Source organism: Cavia porcellus, unplaced genomic scaffold (genome assembly GCF_034190915.1).
Source record: "Cavia porcellus strain 051 isolate PalLab524CR breed Dunkin Hartley unplaced genomic scaffold, mCavPor4.1 scaffold_3, whole genome shotgun sequence".
Taxonomy (NCBI): Eukaryota; Metazoa; Chordata; class Mammalia; order Rodentia; family Caviidae; genus Cavia; species Cavia porcellus.
In genome coordinates this window covers 65,895,324-65,916,267 of record NW_026947486.1, presented here as the reverse complement: position 1 = coordinate 65,916,267, position 20,944 = coordinate 65,895,324, and the positions used below count along the sequence as shown (strand labels likewise).

The 20,944-nt window shown below is 33.5% G+C and overlaps 1 protein-coding gene across 2 annotated transcripts in view; it reads right to left on the bottom strand.

The window, feature by feature from the left end:
* Positions 1 to 1,450: 1,450 nt before the first annotated feature.
* Positions 1,451 to 20,944, bottom strand: part of Rnf128 (ring finger protein 128) — a 92,624-nt gene continuing 73,130 nt past the window's right edge. For both annotated transcript variants that reach the window (XM_003467589.5, XM_063246237.1), the window contains exons 3-7: positions 12,341 to 12,412; positions 9,114 to 9,196; positions 7,910 to 8,006; positions 6,960 to 7,128; positions 1,451 to 2,862 (exon numbers count right to left, since the gene is read on the bottom strand). In XM_003467589.5, the coding sequence (XP_003467637.1) occupies positions 2,729 to 2,862; positions 6,960 to 7,128; positions 7,910 to 8,006; positions 9,114 to 9,196; positions 12,341 to 12,412 (555 nt within the window). In that variant the 3' untranslated portion in view covers positions 1,451 to 2,728. The remainder of the gene's footprint in view (positions 2,863 to 6,959; positions 7,129 to 7,909; positions 8,007 to 9,113; positions 9,197 to 12,340; positions 12,413 to 20,944) is intronic.

Sequence of the window (20,944 nt, the reverse complement as noted above, 5' to 3'; positions counted from 1 at the left end):
GTTGAGAATTACTGGGTAATGTTTCTCAGACTTTACATGAATTTGGATCTGATGGCTGAGAATAATTTATATTTATCTCTGGAGGTCATAGTATCCACTATAATCATGAAATATTCTCATGCTGCACTATTAATTTAAATCCTATTTTAATTAATATGACTAAACGATAAGAAATTCACTACAACTAGAAGCAATGAGCAAAGTCATTAGCTCAAAATTTATTACACGCTGTTGTGATAAGTTCTGTAATTAAAACATTTCACAAATAAAAAGTATACATATGGAATAAGAAGGAATGTTCCTAGCATCCAGATAGTCTCTCTAAATATATTTTTACTGTTTCTTGGGAACCAGGTATATTGTAGGGAGCTGTTGAAGATGGATATTGATCACATGTGTGGGGCTAATGCAAGGCCAGCCCAGCAAACACAGAGAGCCCAAAACAAGCTAGGTAAACAAACCTCCCAGCTCCAATCAGATAAGGGGCCCAGGCCAGCCAGGCAAACCAGTTGCTAGGCAGCAGAGTTGAAACTGATCTTCTTCTTTTGAGGGTATATATAAATGAGTTACAGTAGTTGAGCAGTTCCTCCTCTCCCATTAGGAGAGCAAGGGTTCTACCTGACCCCAGCTTTTGTCTCTTCTTTATATTTCCATACTCTCACTTTCCTTCCTCCCAGGAACAGCTAGAGATGCAGCCAGTTGCTACAGTATATTTTTAAAATAATACAGTCCGAGTTTGACTATAAACTTACAAATACTGAGAAAACTCTTTCATAATCTGGGAGACTCCTGATAGAGACAAATACTATCTATCGCTATTCTTTTGAAAGAATTAGCTTATAGTTTGACTATCATGTGAGAGTATAATATAAAGTCTGATGATGATGCAAAGAACTCCCACAAAACTTGAAATAAAGTTAATTCTCTAAAACTATAAGCATCACACACATGACCCTGGCATATTATCTATAAGAGTTTTCTGTACATTTGACTTGATAATAACGGTTCTGGGGTATTCCAAGAATTTGCATATTTTTCAGGTTTGACAAAGGAAAGAGATGCATTTAACTTATTAAAAGCATCCTAATACTCATAATGCCAAAGATAAAGGTGAAAGAAAATTTTAAAATACTTAAAGATCTTATGTCATGCATAGTATCAATATGTATTGGCATCTAGTTCTTTTTTTAAACTTATGTAATATTACTGGTGAATTTCATTAGTTTGCTGATATCTAGAACTAATTAATTCACAGTTAATTCAGTGATATAATGGCACCACTTCCTTTCCACATAATGAAACCTATAAATAGATGTCATACTAACAAGTTCGTTTTCATTAATCAAATATATCAGTTATCATTTACATATCAATATTTTTCTCTCAAAACCAGGCATATTATATATGAAAAGTCAGTACATGAAAGGTAAATTAAACACAAGACACAAACTTTTATTTGAATATTTTATTTACATTTTATATTTAAAGAGAATCAATACAAATTGGGACATATTTACAGCATTTCAAATCACTGTATAAGAATGCAATGGTTTTACCCATTCTATATTCAGCAAACAAAAATACACATCTGTTCCATTTTTGTCTAAATTATGCTGGAATCTGCACTGGAAACAAAACTAAAATAAAAGACAAGCCACGCAAAATACCAATAAAGTGCATTTTAAAATACCTCTATTTAACTTTGGTGGATGAAGCTTCAAACTTTATATTAAGGCACCTGGAATTCCTGCCCCCATTTTTTTCAAACACCAAAAAAACTGCATTCACAAAAGTATAGCTACATGGACAGAATTTTAGCTTAATGTAATTTCAGCCTATATAGGCCAAATGTAAACTCAATTTTCAAAGTCGACATTGTTTGGAAAACATTGTCTACAGATTAATTTTACAGAACATTTTCGTTAGACTAATTCATGCACAAAGAACAATTAGCAATTTTTATATGACTGTCATCACCATTTCCAAATAGTATGGTAGTTTCTATACTGTGCTTTTGAAAATCTCACGAGTTTGAGAAATAGTTATACAATATTTTTGTAAGAAAGCTTTTTGTGTATAATCTTGTGTCAAATTGGTGTCACCGATATACCAACAAATCCAGTCCATATTCTGTGATGAATTATGATTGATACTCACACAAAATTTATTTATCCTAATTTTAAAAAGAAAACCTTTAACTATTTTGCTTTAATAATCTTGTTCTATCAACTTAATGTAGTTTAAATAGACATTTCATGAAGAACTAGCCTAATTTTGCATTGCTTTTTACATTAAAATTCCAGATCAATATAAGCACCTGGAGAAAAACCCTGACACAGATAGCCCAAGCTAACGTAGTATTATCTTTAATTAAGATATTAATAAAATAAAATGATTATAGCTATTCCACATTTTAAAAGCAATATGTTTTTTATAAGAAAATTGTTATAAATAAAAAACATGACTACTTGGAGACAATCTTGAATGTTAAAAATGTTCCTATCACTATTCAGAGGAAGTCTGCCTATGAAAACATTATAATGTATTTGTGGAAAAAAGTTAACAGATTAAATATTTAAGCCATTTAACTATAGTATAGTATTAATTATCTCAGCACTTTCAGTATCATTTTTATTTTATTAATTCTATCCCGTTTATTAATAGTAAACTAGGCCCTGATTGGCAGTCCTGTTATTACTAAATTTCAAGTTTTGTATTAACAAAGATTTTATGATTTAATTTCTTGAACAGAAGTTTCTTGATTAGGGGTTTCATCTTCTTCAAAGGTCGGGTTGTCAACATGAGGAACAACATCCACTGCCACAGAATTTGCTTCATGGTTTACCAGCTGTAGATTTTCATCTTTAAAAAGAAATGGTAAATTTAGGATGATTTCACCTTTCTCTTAAGACAAAATGAAACATTAACTTACAAGAAGCCTTCCTTATTGCATTCTATTCTATTCTGATTATGACACTGTTCTTTTAATAATTATATAATTGAGGGGCCATTTTACATAAAGCATATATGACATTATTATATTGATTTATAATTACTCTGCCTATTCATATATGTGTGCTTACTTCTATCTAGATTATCACCTCCTAAAGAGCAATGGTTATATAATTTACTTCTTCTGCATGCTAAACATAACAGTTCTTAAATCTGGCTGCATTTTACTAATGCCTGAACACTTAAAAATTACCACTGCTTTTTTACACATATAATTTAATAGAAATGGAATTTTAAAAATCAACCAGTAAGTCGGGAGTCCCCATTATGTATTATACATGGGAACAAATGAATTTAGTTGTATTATAAATGAAGTATATAAGAGAGTAGGGAAGGTAAGAACTAAACCAAAGTAACTTTGGAAAATAGTATTTTGAATTTATCCTAATTTATCCTTCATGTCTAAAAACAAAAAGAAGTGTATAATAGGGGCTGGGGATTTAGCTCAGCGGCATAAGTGCCTGCGTTGCAAGCAGGCAGTCGTGAGTTCGATCCCTGGTACCGATAAAAACAAACAAACAAAAAAAAGACAAAAAAAAAAAAAAAAAAAGAAGTGTATAATAGTAAAACTGTTTTACACAAAGGTATGAGGTAGCAATGCTGAAACTATTTTGTGTATATTCTAGAACTGAACAATTAAATAAATATATTTTGGACAAGGAAAGTCTTTCTACTTTCACTGTCAGAGAAAGAGTTACAAATAAAAGGGGAGACTAGAATGAAACCTGTGATTTTGGATTAGAAACAGATATATCAGTCTGACCTCATTGTGTCTTAGAGAGGTGACTGATTGACTGATACATACATACATACATACATATATACATATGAATATAGATCTATAGATGTATGTATGTATTTGTGTGAGTACATATATGTATTTACTGATCCTGTTCATTTTAGGAGCCAGTAGCAATGACACCTTAGTAGCAATACTGATGAGTAGTGCCCAGATCTTGGTTTTGAAATACCATTCTCCAGTTGAAAGCCCTCTGAAGAAATTCAGGTTTATTCTAGGGTTAAGAAAAGCAGAATACAAGGTTGATCTAGATGCTAGTCTAAGGGTCTGTAAAATATAGCCCACTGAGCACCAAATCAACATTTAAGAGTATTTTTCAGGTTTTTAAAGGGCTGCAAGACAAACCAACCCCTATCCCAAACACACACACACACACACACACACACACACACACACACACACAATGAAGCAGAAATTTATGACCTTTAGGGTCTAAAATATTTACTATCTGGCCCTTTACAGAAAAAAAAAAATGCTAATTCCAGACCTAGAACATCTTGTGGTACCAGAAAGTACAGAACTTGAAAGAACAAAGAACCCAATTTACATAAGTTCCCAATGACCCAATCTAGGACAATATAAGCAGTGGATAAATCGTGAGGATGATACAGAATGAAAGAAATACCATATCTGTGATTCTTTATAATTAACGATTAGAAAAAGAACAGCTCTTTCTTACATTAAAAGGATAACTAATAAATATAGAGAGAGTGGCAGAAATAGAAAATCCCTATTTGGCAACTACTTTGACACTTTTTAACTGCAAATAAGAAGCTTCAGTAATTGCTAAAATTAGTGACAAAGGAACAGTGAGAAATAGGATATTTGAGTTGTTTCCAGGTGTCTCTCCATAACATATTTAACAATTACAAAAGAAAAAATAGTAGCTTCAAAGGGAGAAATTCAACAAATACTATCTCTGACCAAGTAGACAAAATTATTTGTAACAAGACAAGAAAATATATGCTTCGTAATACAGGGGATTGGGAAGGATATAGCATCGCACCTCTGATGTTCTTAACAGGAAAAGAATTTAACAATTAGGAAACAGAAGGAAAGCCTAACTGAAGGACTTTCTGTAAAATAACATAAATAATTTTTAAAGTACCAATGCCATGAAAGACAAAGACTGAAGAATTCTCACAGACTGTAGGTTAATGAGAGACAACTGAACACAACGTGGAATCTTGGGACAGATAAAGGATATTCATAGGTTAATTGGTAAAATTTAAGAAAGGTCCATGGTATAACTAATTTCCTGGGTTTGATCATTGTATATGGTAATATAAGGTATTATCATACACAGAAGTACGGTGACATTTGTATGTAAGTTCTTTGTACTATTTTTGAAAATTTTTGGCAATCAATTTGAAATTATTTCAAAAGGAAAAAAAAAGTGTGTTTTGGCCCAATCCCTCATGGATTCTGATTTAACTACTCTGAAACAGATTTCAGGCATCAGTAATGTTTAAAATCTTTCTAAATGATTCTGATATACAACCAGCGCCAACAACTAGGAGCTTATTCAATAGTTCTCATAGTGTGGTCCTTGGACAAGCAGCATCTCTATCACCTGGCAACTGACACAAATGTAAATTCTCAGGCCTCTCTCCAGACCTACTAAGTCAGAAACCCTAGTGGTGGCCTCTCTTTTAATAAGCTCTCCATGTGACTCATTGAATGCTTAAGTTTGAAGACCTGAATTCTATAGAACTTACCTCAATGATGTGATACATCAACATGAACTATTTGTGTGTGTTTAATTAGTAGGACCCCCAAGTGAAGGAGAGACTGAAAGGGGTAACAGAAGTGACAGTAAGTTTCTCCAACTTCTTGGGAGGGTTAAAGTAAAAGACACAGGTAATTTCTTAGGACAAAATGAGTGGAAGGAATGGGCAGAATCACAGTCAAGCTATGACTGTGGAATTACAGTTGGAAATTAGGGGACAGAATTGATTAAAAGGATATAATCAATAGAGAGGGGAGAGGAAAACTTTAGGATATCCATAGTTTCTGGCTAGGAGTATTGCTATCATTTATTTAGGTAAAGAGTACAAGAAGCAATATGGATTATCATTTCATCTTTTTTTCCAATTATCTCCTGCTTATCCACTTCTCCCAAAATACACCCACAAAAACAGAACCCAGAAACAGCAGATTGGAATTTTTAAAAAAAACTAACATAAATTGAATTATCCTATACACTCTCCTTATCTTCACTGAGTTCTATGGAACACAACCATGGAAAAACAAGCTCATTTGGGGTAAATAATGAATATAATAGATAAAATATTCAACAGGTTATTAAGACTGTTCTGACTACTTTATATTAAAAGAAACATCAGGTAATTGATTTCAAGAAATGCAAGATGCTTTTGCATGATAGTATTCCTTGTGACATCTTCAGAAATGTTATCTATGGTATTGATAAGCCTATAAAGGACAAAGTTTTATGTCAGAGGATGCTGAAATTTTTTACATCTTGATTATTAGTTCCCTCTAGTTTTATGCTAACATATGATCATCTCAAAACCAGGATTGAGAAAAAACCCTTCAAACCAACAAAAATATGAACAAGTTTGATGTTAAAGGGGCAATAATTTTATAGTTTTCTTTTTATAAAGAGAAGAATAAAAAAATTCAAATTTCTCCATTGATATAAAAATATTAAATTGTAAAGTTAATTCAAGTAATCCTGAAAAATCATAGTTTCCCATTTGAAGAACATGAGTGCTTGAGAATCTGGGCAAAAATCAAGCTTTTACAAATCAAATTCCATTTCATTACTACAGGCTTCCTTTATTTTATTATCTGATTTATCTGTAATACATAGTAGCTTCTGAAGTTTAAATTTTCTCAAAGGCCTCTCAATAAGTAGTTAATAAGCCAACATTTAAATAGGTCAGAGACAAGGTTTCTAATAAATGTTTCTATTGTGAATAATCCTTACTCCTGATACATCTCATCTATTTCAGGTACATTTGAATAGTATGTGCATTAAGTTATAGTAGTAGTGCATCCTTTATTGTATCATTTTATGTGAACCAACTGAAATGTGTTAATAGATTAAACACAGGACTACTCAGACACATCTCCACAGTACATCATTTGTGAAGCACTTCTTGTCAGTCAGTATGGAGGTACTTACTTGCTGATTGCACGTGTTCCTCCAGAGGTGGTTCATCTGCTCCCTGTACTGAAGCATATCCAGATGACGCAGTCTCACTGTGATTATCGTCTTCATGGACAGAGGCACTATTGGATGGATCACTGGATACAGGGACTTGTAAAGATACTGATCCATCTTCAACATCCACCTTTGAACAGGATTTGAATAAATTAAAATATCCTTGGAGTACATGTTTTTCCTTGATATATCATTACAATGTTTCTTCATTGGTGACTGTTTCAGCAATGTTTCTTAACCTTTGAAACCTATAATCCCTTTTGATCACAAAAATCTCTTGCTGGCACCAGTCAGAGAAGTTAAGGGTAGCAATTGGGTCCACCGATGGGCTGCACATATATTATATTCATTTGGGTGATGCCATCATTTCATAATATATTGAGTGGTACAAGATATATATATATATATATATATATATATATGTATGCATATACACATCTTGCTGTTCCCTAGGGAAACTGAGAATCATTATTGTCTATGTATGTCTATAAGTCATGAAGTCATGGAGATTTTGTTGAGCTTGACATTTATTATGTTGAAAATAAGTTGTTTTTATCAAACATAAAATAATTTAATATTTATTATGTTTTCTTATGCCCAGTTTGCTAGCTATTTGGTCACTATGTAATAATAAAGTGAAAATGGAAAGGGGGACTCTAACTCTATATGGTCATCATCAAATTGTGTCCAAATAATGAGTACATTTGAGAAGGCAGAGAAAAAAGGAAAATAAAGATGGTACAAAATGATACCTCATATCACTATGACATAAATAAGTATATTTTTAGGTATAAACTATATACGTGGTATATTACATAGTTCAAAAAAAAGGAGTTATTTCCCTGGATGCCTGGGCACATAAAAAGCATACTTTTTAAGTTCTTTCACATAAATAGTGTGGCAATGTTTACCTCAATTCCCAAAGCTTTGAGAATGTCGCATTTGCACATGGGGCAAGTCCTATGTTCTAATAGCCATGGGTCCACACATATCTTATGGAAAATATGGCTAATGAAGGAGAAAAACACAATTTAGTTATCAGATGTAAAACACAACAGTACTTCCCCTAATGTATAGCATCAGGTTATACCACAATTTTAGTCTTTTGATTTGATGTCTTTTCTCCATTGAAACACACTATTTATTAATACAAAGCAGACATGAAAGGAAAATTTTCAAAGTTCATTATGCAGTATTTTTAAACATAAAAGTCTCATTAGTCTAGCTTCAAAAACAACTATTTTCAGGGCCGAGGATTTAGCTCAACTGCATAAGTGCCTGCCTCGAAAGCACCTGTCTGGCAAGTGCAAAGTCATGAGTTTGATCCCTGGTACCAATGATCCCTGGTAAGATAAACAAAAAATTTTTAAAAACCCAAAAACAACTATTTTCATTTCTCATTATTTGAAAATGGTTATTTCTTGATATAAGTAATTCAAGTATTACAATTTGAATTCCTTAACTGTAAAAATGTTATAGTTATTCTCAATAACACAGTATAATACTGAGTACAACATAATACTTGTGCTTTAGGCAATGTGCTATGTTCCAAGAATATTTAATAGTTAAGAGTGTCAAGGGTAATAAGAACAACCTTTAGGAGGGGAAAGTTGATGATGGTGGTGGTGTAAGAGTAAAGATTTCCAAATAGGTGCTCATAAATTTATTTTTTCTCAAGGGAATTTTTGGAATAAATTGTTTTTTGAGACAGAATCTTACTATGTCATTCAGGCTGACCTTGTACTCTATGTAGACCAGGCTGGCCTCAGACTTGCTGCAATCCTCCTGCCTCAGACTCCAGAGTGCTGAGATTACAGGCATACACCACTACGCCTGGCTCTGGAATAAATATAACATTAAATAATCCAGTACTGGCTAGGTTCTAAATTTTCCATGGAATTAATTTATAACAAGTTGTACTCAGTTATAGAAACTGTGCAATTAGACAATATCAATTACTGTGTTATTGAAATAAGCATTTTTATGTATTTAAATGAAAATAAGTTAAATATTTTCTCTAAATCAATATGGAAACATTGAAAATATTTTTTCTATCATAATCACTTTTGTTTGCCATCAATTTTAATTGTTGGTATAAAGTAAAAACAAACTCACTTGCAGGTTAAGATGCGTATCACATCATTTGGTTTATATAGTTCAATACATACAGCACAACTATCTCCATCAGGGCCGATTTCCTATGAGTAAATAGGTAATGTTACTTTGATAGATAAGAAAAAATAATTAAACTTTGGAGCAAGATCAAAATATACATATACTCAACTGCCATAAATTCCTATTAAAAATCCTATCACAAGTGACTAGCTATAAAGTTTCAATAGGTTATTTAAGTTTACTTAGACTTAAAAAGGTAAAAGAATAAAGTTAGCAAAAGGGGAAAAAAACAAATCATGGGACACAAATTTAAACTCTTCTTCCTGATTTTAGAATTTATAAAATGTCATTAGTACAAGTATTGTGTTTTACCATTTAAAAATAAGGTATAATTTACATACACTAAAATTTACTTTTAGTGTACAATTCTGCAAATTTTTACATATTTAGGTGTTTACCTCCCACCATACTCAGGATATAAAATAATAACATTACTCCAACAAATTCCTTAATGCTCTTGGATTATAGAGTTCTTCTCACTTCTAGTCCTTGGCAACCATTGTTTATAGTTCCTATAGTTTAGCTTTTCGAGAATGTAAAATAAATGGCATCATGCAGTATCTATTCTTTGACTCTCACTTCCTTCATGTAACATTATATACACAGTATTCATTCTTATTGTTGTATCAGTGGAGTTCCACATCCTTTTTATTGCTGAATGGTATTACATGGTTCATCCATTTACCACTTGAAGGACATTTGGATAATAATGAATAAAGTTCCTGTGAATAACTGTGTACAGGTTTTATTTGAATATAGGGCGTTTCCCCTTCACTATAACTATTTAGTATGGCAAGTGCACTGTCTGGTTTTTTTTTTGAGACAGGGTTTCACTGTGTAGTTTAGGCTGGACTTAAACTCACTATGTAGACTGTGCTAGCCTCAAACTAGTAGCTATCCTCCTGCCTCAGCCTCCTGAGTTCTAGATTACAGGTATCCACCACAATGCCCAAATTCATAAGTGTATTTTTAACTTCATAAGGAACTGCCAAACTCTTCTGTAGAAAAGATCAGGCACATTATTAGTAAATGCATGAGAGTTCCAATTATTTCACATCTTGAGCAGTTCTTCGCATGTTCAGTTGCATTAATTTTAACTATTCTAATGAATATACAGTGATACTCATTGTAGTTTTAATTCTATAGTTCCCTAATGATCAATGATTTTGAGCAACTCTTTATGCACTTGTCATCTATACATATATTTTTGGCTTAGTGTCTGTTTTGTCTATTTTTTTATTGGGTTGTCTTTTTTTTACTGCTGAGAATTCTTTATAATTCCTGGATACAGTCCTTTAAGAAATAAACAATTTGTAAATATTTTCTGCCAGACTACTCCTTGCCTTTTTCTTCTCTTAACTTTCTTTTCTTTCTTTCTTTCTTTCTTTCTTTCTTTCTTTCTTTCTTTCTTTCTTTTCTTTCTTTCTTCCTTTCTTCCTTTCTTCCTTCCTTCCTCCATTTCTTTCAAAGAGTATAAATTCTTAATTTGGACAAATTCTTTTTTTATGGACTTTTTTTGGTGATACATCTAAGAAATACTTGTGTCCCACATCATGAAAATTTTTTTCTTCAAAGTTTTCTTCTAAAAATTTTGAGTTTGGATTTTATCTTTAGAACTATGATCCATTTTGGGTTAATTTTTAAATAGTGTATGAAGAGCTATATTGGTACCTCAGTTCACAAACTTGATTCTTTCCATGATTCTTGTCACAAACTGAGTTGGACGAGAACTGAATCAAATTCAATAGTTAGGTTCAATGTTGATCTTTTGGAGAAATTTGATTTGGATCTTGTCAGTTCAGTTTGTGACCAGAATCATGGAGAGAAGAGAACTGAATTCATGAAGCAAAGTATCACTGTAATTGAGATTTTCTTTTTTCTTACAGTTATCCATTTGTTGTGTAAATTTATTTTTTCTTCACTGGACTACTTTGCATCTTTCTAGAAAACAAATTAGCCATATATGTGTTGGTCTACATCTGGATTCTCTTGTTTCATTGATTCATCGTAAGTCTATTCTTTCTCCAATACCAAACTGTCTTGACTAATGTAGTTTTAAAACAGTTTTAGCAGGTTGGTGGTACATGCCTGTAATCCCAGCATTCTGGAGGCTGAGCTAGGAGGATCATCATGAGTTTGAGGCCACCTTGGGCTACACAGTGAGTTCAAAGCCAGCCTGAACTACATAGCGAAAACTTGTCTCAAAACAAAACAAAAATAGTCTGGCAAATTAAGTTGTATGAATCATCAAAAATTGTACTTATGTATCAAAATTGTTTTGTTTATTGTAGTTCTATTGCTTTTCCATATAAAGTTAGAATCAGCCTGTCAATTTTTCTAAAAGATCCCACTAGGATTTTCATCAAAACAACATTGAATCTTTAGTTTTCAAGGAAATGACACCCTAACAATGAGTTTTCTGATCTAGAAACATGGTATATTTCTCTTTTTAGATATCTTTCTTTCATTAGTGTTTTTGCATTTTCAGCATATAAATCTTGTAATCTGCCAATTTATATCTAAGCATATACTGCTTTTGATGCTGTTATAAATGGCATATATTTTGATGAATTTTACAGCTATTTTTATCATATTCTATCCCTCAATGATTGTTCTCAGTTGTCTTAAATATGAAAACAAATGTTCAAGCAAAATTGCATTGGAGCACTGCATTTGTTTGCTGTCATTGCTATAGCAAGTTACTATAATTTAGTGGTTTAAAACCACACAACTTTACTCTTTTACTATTCCGGGGGTGTTGCCAGTACTATGTTCCTTCTTGAGGCTTCAGGGGAAAATCTTTGAGTCACTCCATGTTCTTGTTTCCATTGCCATAACTCCTGCTTTCTTCACCTTGTAAGAACACTGTGATTATATTTAGGACTCATCTTGGTAATTCAGAATAATCTTTCTATCTCAATTTTCTTATCTTAATTGTACCTGCTAAGTGTTTTCTGCCATATAAGGTAGCTTTTATGGGTTCCAGGGCTTTGGACTTAGATATATTTGGAGGTCATTATTTAGCCTACTCCCAGCAACAAATGTGTATTTTAAATCTAATAAGATTTAAGAATGCCAACGTAAAACACCCTGGAAGAGTATTTAGTGTGGACAATGGTTTGGAAGCATTGCTTTGAAACACATGGTATTTAAAGTAATAAATGTACCTTGTCTCCTTGTTTCAGTGTGCGCAGCTGAAGCCTTCCAATAGCTTTTTTAGCATCTGCTTTCAATTGTCTCTGTAATAAAAACAACAATTTTTATTAGGAAAACTGAAAAAGTAATTAAGCAGTTAGAAAAAGTGTTTTTTTAAAAAGAATTGTGATGAAAAACAGAGCGGACTAATAAATGTTTATCATGTAAAAGTCAATGTATAAATACGTTTTAAAAGAAAATTTAATTAACTGCAATGAATGTCCCATTTTTATGATACCAAGCATTTTTTTAAAATTACCAAAGCTTTTTTCATGTATTTCCTTATCTCCTTAAGTAGCATTTTTAGGACTACAATGTTACAACTATATGTAAGTGTTCCAAATGGATTCAGATGCTATGATTTTTCAAAACGATTTTCCTATTTTCAAGCTCAGAGGACTTTAAGTGCATCTTCTCTGATTTATTTTTTGAAACACGTTTTGTAGAAAGCACATAGGCATTGGATTTAAATGGACATCAAATCCAAATTTGATTTTGTCACTAAATGAATAACTCTAGATGAGTCAATTCTTTGAACTTATTCATCTACAAAATGAGGATAATACCAACCTTTATAGCATTTATATTAGCAAAATTTCTGTTTAAACCACTATTGCCTAATAAGCAGGATGAATTCTTAAGAGTAATCACCTTTTTTGTTTGAATGAGCACGTAACTACATGAGTCTGGATAGTGAAGGCTCATTTAGGGAATTAGAATTAAACCATTATTATGTATTATTGAATCAGAAGTAAAGGTGGAGTATGAGAGGAACTAAAAGGTAAGGAAATGACTGTAAATAATTTTACATAGAAATCACTGAGAAACTGTTCTTCTATGGTATGATGTATTGGTGTCAGTTTGGTGTAATGCTGCAAATAAATCCTTTCTTTCACTAAAATCTACTACACATAAGAATGCCTCAAGTGAATGTAATGTATATGCAAAATGAAATAGATTTCATACTTGGGTGGATGCCGTGGTAAATATAATAATAGCATGCACAGCATACAGAGATGCTAAGCAGCCTTCCTATTTTCAACTGTAAAATGAACAAACTTGGTAGAATCATCAAAAAGTAAATGCCTAGAACTAGAGGTCATTGTAGAATGTAAACAGCTTCTTCATTCCTCTAATATTTCCTTCCCTAGCAGGGTTCCTAGCTGGCATCTAGGTTACATAAATATTAGAAATTATGTCAGTAATGTATCTAGTATAATGTCTGACATATAGTAGACATTCAGTAAGATGAAAATATAAATTACTACTCATAAATAAGCATTAACATGTACATGTAACATGTCTATACATATTTATAGTACATATATTTTTCAAGGAGTTAATTCATAGTTCAGATATGTGAGGAATCTCCTTAATGCCTAAACCTGTCTCTTATATAAATAGCATCTCGTGAAATCTATTTGGTTTAAGATCATGAAAATCTAGCCAATTTGCTCTCTCACAAGATAGCAGAAATCTCTTGATTGTTTCCTTACTAGTAAATATAGCTAAACAGAAGTGATTAACAGAATGGTCTAGAGCCTAAAAAGAAAAGAAGTATTAATGAAAGCCCTTTTACTCCTATTCTTAAAAGGGGGATTCTGTGATGGGCTTTTATTTTGAGCACAAATATCTTCCTATTTTGTTAGTTGCATTGTAAATAAATAATAAAATGATAGTGAACCTAGGACACTCAGGATCTGTAGATCACCTAGCCCAACATTTAATCTGAGAGAGAAGAAAAATGAGGCCAAAGAGGAAGAATTTCATGATCAAAATATCAGAGTTGGTTAGTTTCAGCCTCACTGAAGTTGAGAGTTATATTAAGGAAATCATCTGTGGCCTGGAGCAGGAAGCTACTACTACTAGTACCTTATATTTATGTAGTCATTATACAATTTTAAAACCATTATTTAAATCCATTATCTCATTTAATTCTCATGAGAGTCCTCTGAAAAAGGTAATATTCTTATGTAAAGATGAGCAACTGGAGGCTAGGGAAAGTAAAAATAACTTATAGAAATGGCCATAAAAACTCTGAATGATAGAATTGTTACTGGAACTCTGATCTTCATATTCCAAGACTCCATTGTACAATATAACAATTCATAATTCAGCCATCTTTTGATGTTTTCCCAGTTCCTCTATTTTATGGTTGTTTTGTCACCAGTTTAGGCGGGGAATTTTTACTGTGATTCAGGTATCCCAAAGAAGAGATGCAGAGCCATGGACTGAGTTGCGTATCTTTATTCTCAGCCACCATATTATTTGTCCAGTGGCTCAGCAGCCCTATCCATCCAGCTGCTCTCAGAGCTCCCAGCCTGTCCACATAATAGTGGCTGTTTGCCAGTATGAGACCTTATATAGGGCAAGTAGTTACCAGGACATCAAGAGATGCACCTGTTCTGGAGTCTTGCTGACTCACTGCCTCCTGGATACCCTCCTTTATAGCCTTTATAGCCTATACTTGTGGCCATCTTGGGCTTTCGTGATCCCTTCCAATGGTATGCCAAACTGTGGCAATCCTTTCAGAACAACCAGGACCCATGGGCTGCTGGCCCAGGCCTAAGCTTTCAATCTTTACTACTTTCTTTTCACATGATACTGAACTACTTAGACAGTGAGAGAAAAAAGATGCAAGTGAAAAAAAGGAGAAAGCAAGGGAGTAGCAGCAGGGAGGCAGTAATTTACTTGATGATATGTGTTTGATAATATTTTTTTCATTTTTAAGGCTCTACTGATTTAGGTATAATTAATGAGCTTTATCATTCAATTAGGAAATGCTCTCATAAAGAAGTGATATCTCTATTTAATTGATTAAACTGATATAGTCTAATTTCTCATTCTAAAATATTCAATTCAACACAATAAAAGTGTCTAAATCGCCAGTGCTAATGCACACCAATACATTAGGAATAAAAGACAGATATATAACTTTCTTAATTGTAGCTAAGTTTATAATACATATGAATTGGAGGAACAGGATTTTATGTCAGAGTGTATTCCCAGGAAAATGAAATTTACATTAAGACATATGCTATAAAAAAGAATGGAAAGATATATGATATATATAAAATCCAAGATGTCAGAAGATACTAAACAAGAGAATTAATTCTAAAAGATCTCTAATAGATTTGCAGCATAAAATAAAACATTGTTTAATTAAACATTATTGGAATAAATTTTTAAGAGTAACTTATGTATTTTCAACAGTTTTTACTGAGTTAGTATAAAGAAAAGCCATTTTCTTTAAGTTGGGGCCTGAGACAAGTGATATTAGTAAAAAGAATAGCACAAACTGTAATTTTAGAACTTTAATGAAGGTCATTCACAAAACTGCTATTAGTACTCAAAAATATTTCAGTCACCGTGAGAGTAAGAGTTCCAAAATACTATTCTCCCATTAAAACACTGAAATATGACAGCAGCATTATGACCAAGTAGTTTATAACAAGTATGTATGATTGGCAATATTTAAATATGTATGTTGGGACAATATGAAATTAAGTTCTCAGTTTCTCAATACACTTCAACATTCACAGACAATATGTACCAATACAAACAGTAATTTGTTTTATTCCTTTAAAGCTAGAACTTCCAGAGCATTTTTCCACAAATTACATTAGACTTTTCCAATACCTCACCACCATATCAGAATTCCTTTTTACCCTATATATTCTAGTAGCACATTGTTTTTATCTCTTAACATATTTTGAAATTGTGTTATTTACTTGTCTTTCCCTCTTACTAGTTTATGAGTAACCAGATAAATGGGCCTTATTATTTTTTAAATAATTCCCATTATGGCTAGTAGTTGCTCACAGAATAGTTTCTAAATTTAGAAAATATAAACAGATGTTTATTTTTATCATCTAAGATACTTCTCAGTTTTACTTATTAAAATTCTTTACTATATTAAATTTTGGGACAGAAAAGCTTAGAGAACATTTATTGGGCCCGTACTATGTGTCAGTTTCAACTAAGATTTTTACATGTCATCATGAATAATCATTAATGACCTTGTGAAATAAGTTATTTTAATTGCCAGATATTATATAGCTGGGTGCTCCTGAATTGGTGCATATATATTTCAGATTGTTATTATCTCTTCCTCTTGAAGTTTTCTCCTGACTAGTATTTAGTGACCTTCTTTATCTCTTTTGATCATTCTTGGTTTGAATTTCATATTTTCTGCAAACAGAATAGCTACACCTGCTTTTATTTGGGTTCCTGTTGCATGAAGTATTGTTTCTATCCTTTGACTTTCAATCTATGAGTTTGCATTTGGGATAGATGGGTATTCTGTATACAGCATAAGGTTAGATGTTATTTCTTGATCCAGTCTTCTAGTCTATTTCTTTTAATTGGTGACTTGAGGCCATTTACATTAATAGTTATAGCTGATATATACTGGTTGATTTTTGTCATGTTATCTTTCTGCTGTTGTTTCTTTACCTTTCACCTCTGTTTAATTGTTGGCCATACTTAGTGAATTTTTCCTATGTCTATCTAGAATATTTTTCAGTATTCTTTGTAGGGTTGGTTTTCTGGTCATAAAATTCTTCAGCTGTTATTTTTTTTGTTGTTGCTGTTGAAGTATCTTATTTTTCCATCAATTTTGAAGGACAGTTTTTCAGGATACATCAGTCTGGGTTGGAAGTCATTTTCCTTTAGGATCTGAAATACTTCACTCCATGCTCTTCTTGACTTCATTGTTTGTGTTGAGAAGTCTGCTATGATCTGTCTCTTCTCTCTAATAGCTTTTAATATTCTGTTTTTATGCTGAATTGCTGGGATGTTGATTATTATATATCTGGGTTTATTTTTATTTTGGTTATGGCTACTTGGAGTTCTATATGCTTCACTTGTCTGTATGTCGGTTTCATTTTCCATGTTTGGGAATTTTTCAGCTATTACTATTGTAAATAGTCTTTTTATGTTTGTGTTGTCACCTTCTTTTTCACTTTAATTGAGGCAATTTTGCCAACTTTTGATGGAATTTTTGATTCCCTGAATATCTCTTTGAATCTGTTTTATGTATTCTGCTTGTTTCTTGTATTTTTCATTCAAGGTTTCCATCGTTTTGCAGTGTTCCTCTAATTTTTAAAATGTCTTCTTTAGATGTGCTCAGCATTTCTTTCATTACATTTATCATTTCTTCTTTTACCTGGGAGATTATTTCTTATCTGAGTTCTTTTATAACTTCCTGGATTTGTTTGTTTACTTCAGTTGCTATCATGTCAGAAGTTTCAGGTGTATGGCTTACATTTTCTTCTATGTCATGGGTTGCTTGCGATGGGCTGGAGGTTTGAGATTTCATTTTGCTCTTTTGCTTTGTCATTTTTCTATATTCTCTTAGGGGAGCTGAAGGCAAGGTCTCAGTTGTTTCTTGGGTTGAGATTATCTATCCCTACTGCAAGAAGTTTCCCCAATTGAGTAGTCATTAATCAGGCCTTACCAGGTGGCTCCCAGCCACTTGGGGTCACTGGGCAGGGCCCAACTAAGCTCAGAGGAACATTCTCGAGGGTCCTCCAGTGATGGGGGATGTTGGGCAGGGCCCTACCAGGTTCTGAGTGGCATGCCAAGGCTGCACAGCTAGATGGAGTTTACTGTGTGCACTTTCAGTTTGTGAGGCACAGTGCAGGTGGCTCTGGGCCACTTGGGGTTTGCTGGGCAGGACTCAGCTAGGTCTGGAGGCATCTTCTTGGGGGGTCCTGCAGTGATAGGGATGCTGGCCAAGGCCCCACCAGGCTCCAAGCCACTTTCTGAGGCTGCATGGCTGGGATTGTTGCACAGGCTTTCAGCTCATGAGGCAGAGCACAGGCGGCTCTGGGCCATTTGGGGGTCACTGAGTGGGGCCCAACTAGGCCCACTGGAACCTTCCCGGGGGTCCTCTGGTGATGAGGATGCCGGGAAGGGCCCTACCAGGTTCTGAGCGAAGTGCGGAGGTTGCAAGGCTGGATGGAGATTGCTGCATGCACTTTCAGCTCTCGAAGCGAGGGCAGGCAGCTCCTGCTCCAGGCTAATGGTGGGACAGGGTGGGGGGCAGTTGCTGGACGGCATGTAACTAGAGTTTATAGACAAGAAAAGTAAGGTTCTGAAGCTTGACTAAGGTCCAGGCAGCTGTGACTTGAGGATCTATGATTCCTTCGAACCCAGGTTCTACCTGGCTTTTAAAAGCCCTTGAGTTCTCCACCTAGAGTTCACTGCCTTCATTGAGTCAGCAAAGAAGCCATTAAAAGGCTTTGCATTCCTTGTGAAGAAGATAAAGAAAGAACAAGGAGCAGAAACCCTAAAAGTCAGGTATTATCCAATCTTAAAATTCATCGAGAATTGGCTACTGATTGTGTTTTGGGAAAAAGTAAAGCAATTGTATCAGACAAACAACTTCTTTCTCTTTCTTCTTCATCCTGAGATACTTGATTTAGGAATATTTGGCAATTGAAAACTGATGTTTAAAAACCAGTTATTGGCCAATTTTCTTAATAGAGGCACGCTATTACTCTATATACTTAAAAGCTTCCATGATTCTAGTCACTGAAAAGCTCATCTACAATATATTTTATAATTTTGAGTGAGAATTTATTGGGGCTGAAAGTGAAAAGTCAAACAAATTCTTACTTTTTCTATTACAATGTTAAGTTTAAAATCATAGTGAATGCAAAGATACTCTAGTTATTGCATTTTTGCATTCATATCCAACTAGATAAAATGGTACTTTGTCAGTCTGGTTTTCAGTCACAGGGTATTTAGCATTCAGCTTAAGGCAAATCTACATGAATAACAAACAGTAGGTATGTATTCAAATCTAAATGCTTGATGAATAGGTGTGGAAAAGCAAGAAAGGAGGGTGGATATAAGTCAAGCAGAACTTGCTGCACTTAGGTCACTGCCCTTCAAAAATAAACATTTTCATAAATTTTGCTCAGTTTTTAAAACAAGATACTTAACACTAAGAATTATAGTAAGAGGATTCCTTTTTCTCAGATATATGCTTGACAGAAAAATGTTTGACCTATGTGGAAATTTAGGTTTATCATAAATAAAAAATCTGTTTTATTCAATAGAAACCTATGCATGATGCATAAAGAAATGTATTCAAAGAAAGACAATCAATACCTTTAGATAGTGATACAATCGCAAACGTGAACCTTTTAGCCAACTCCAACTCCTGGCAACTACTTCTCCTCAAACCCCCAAGCTCTGGCACCTATTATTCTGCTCTCTGCTTCTATGAATTCAACTTTTATTGTAAAGGCAAGTAAATTCTGAGGATTTAAAGCACAGCATGGTTTACTTGATATTTTTAAAGAGAATAAACCTTACATGTCCTTATCGCACATAAAGACACACATATACATACAGTGGTAACATGGTAACTCTAGGTGTGGTGATGGACATGTTAATTTGTGGTAATCATTTCACAGTGTATATCAAGCCACCATGTTGTACATACTGAATAGATACAATTTTTATTTGTCAATTGCATTGCAGTAAAGCTAGAAGAAAATAATTAGTGATATAGCCAGGCATCATGGTGCATTGCCTGTAGTCCAGCCTGCTGGAGGTTGAGATAAAGGACCACTCGAATGCAGGAGTTCAATATCTGTCTGGGGTAGCTGTTATGGAGTTTAGATACTAAATGTCCCCCAAAGGCTCATATGCTAAAGGCTTGGTCCCAGCCCTGTGGTGCTACTGAGGAAGGTAGCAGAACATTTAGGAATTGAGCTAGTGGAAGAAGTTAAATAATTTTGAGTGTGCCCTTGCAAGGAATATTAGGAACCCTGATCATTTCTTTTTTCCCTCTTTGCTTCCTGGCTGCCATGAGGTGATCAGCTCTCTGCACCACATCCTGTGGACATGATGTCCTACCTCATACAGGTATAAAGTGATGGACCTAAACTGATCATGAACTGAAACCTATGAAGCCACTTGTGAGACAAAACAAACCTTTTTTTCTTTTTAGGTTACTTCAGTTATTTTTTCACAGTGATGGAAGTATAACAGAGTAACATAAGAAAAAATTCTCAAAATGGAATCTGTGATGTAAATAAAAAATTAGGTGAACACATAGAAATTGTAATACATAATATTATTTTTCTTTTGATCAATGAGAAAGTCAGAAGCTAAGTCTCACTTAGACAAGTATTCATTTAACATGATCTAAGCTAAAATTATCATGGTTTTTAAAGGCCCTGAGCAATTCTTAAGTATAGGCAGAAACAGATAATACATGCCAACATATGAACTACAAACATGTTAGTAATTATGCAGTATACATACAGCTGATTCATCTTTCTGTTAATTTCATATACTAGTAGAGTAAACAATGTAAGTAGAAATAATTCAGTTAACTTTTAATAATGTTTCAAATTCAAGGACAAGTTTTAAGGACTGGGGATATAGCTCAGCGGCACAGTACCTGCCTGACAAGTGTGAGGTCATGAGTTTGATTCCTGGTACCCCACTCAAAAAAAAGGATAAGTTTTAAGATATTACTATAGCATAGCCCTTCTGCATTTGAGAGCGCACACTAATGCTATCTCCAGGGCTGAACTAATGTAACATGTATAACT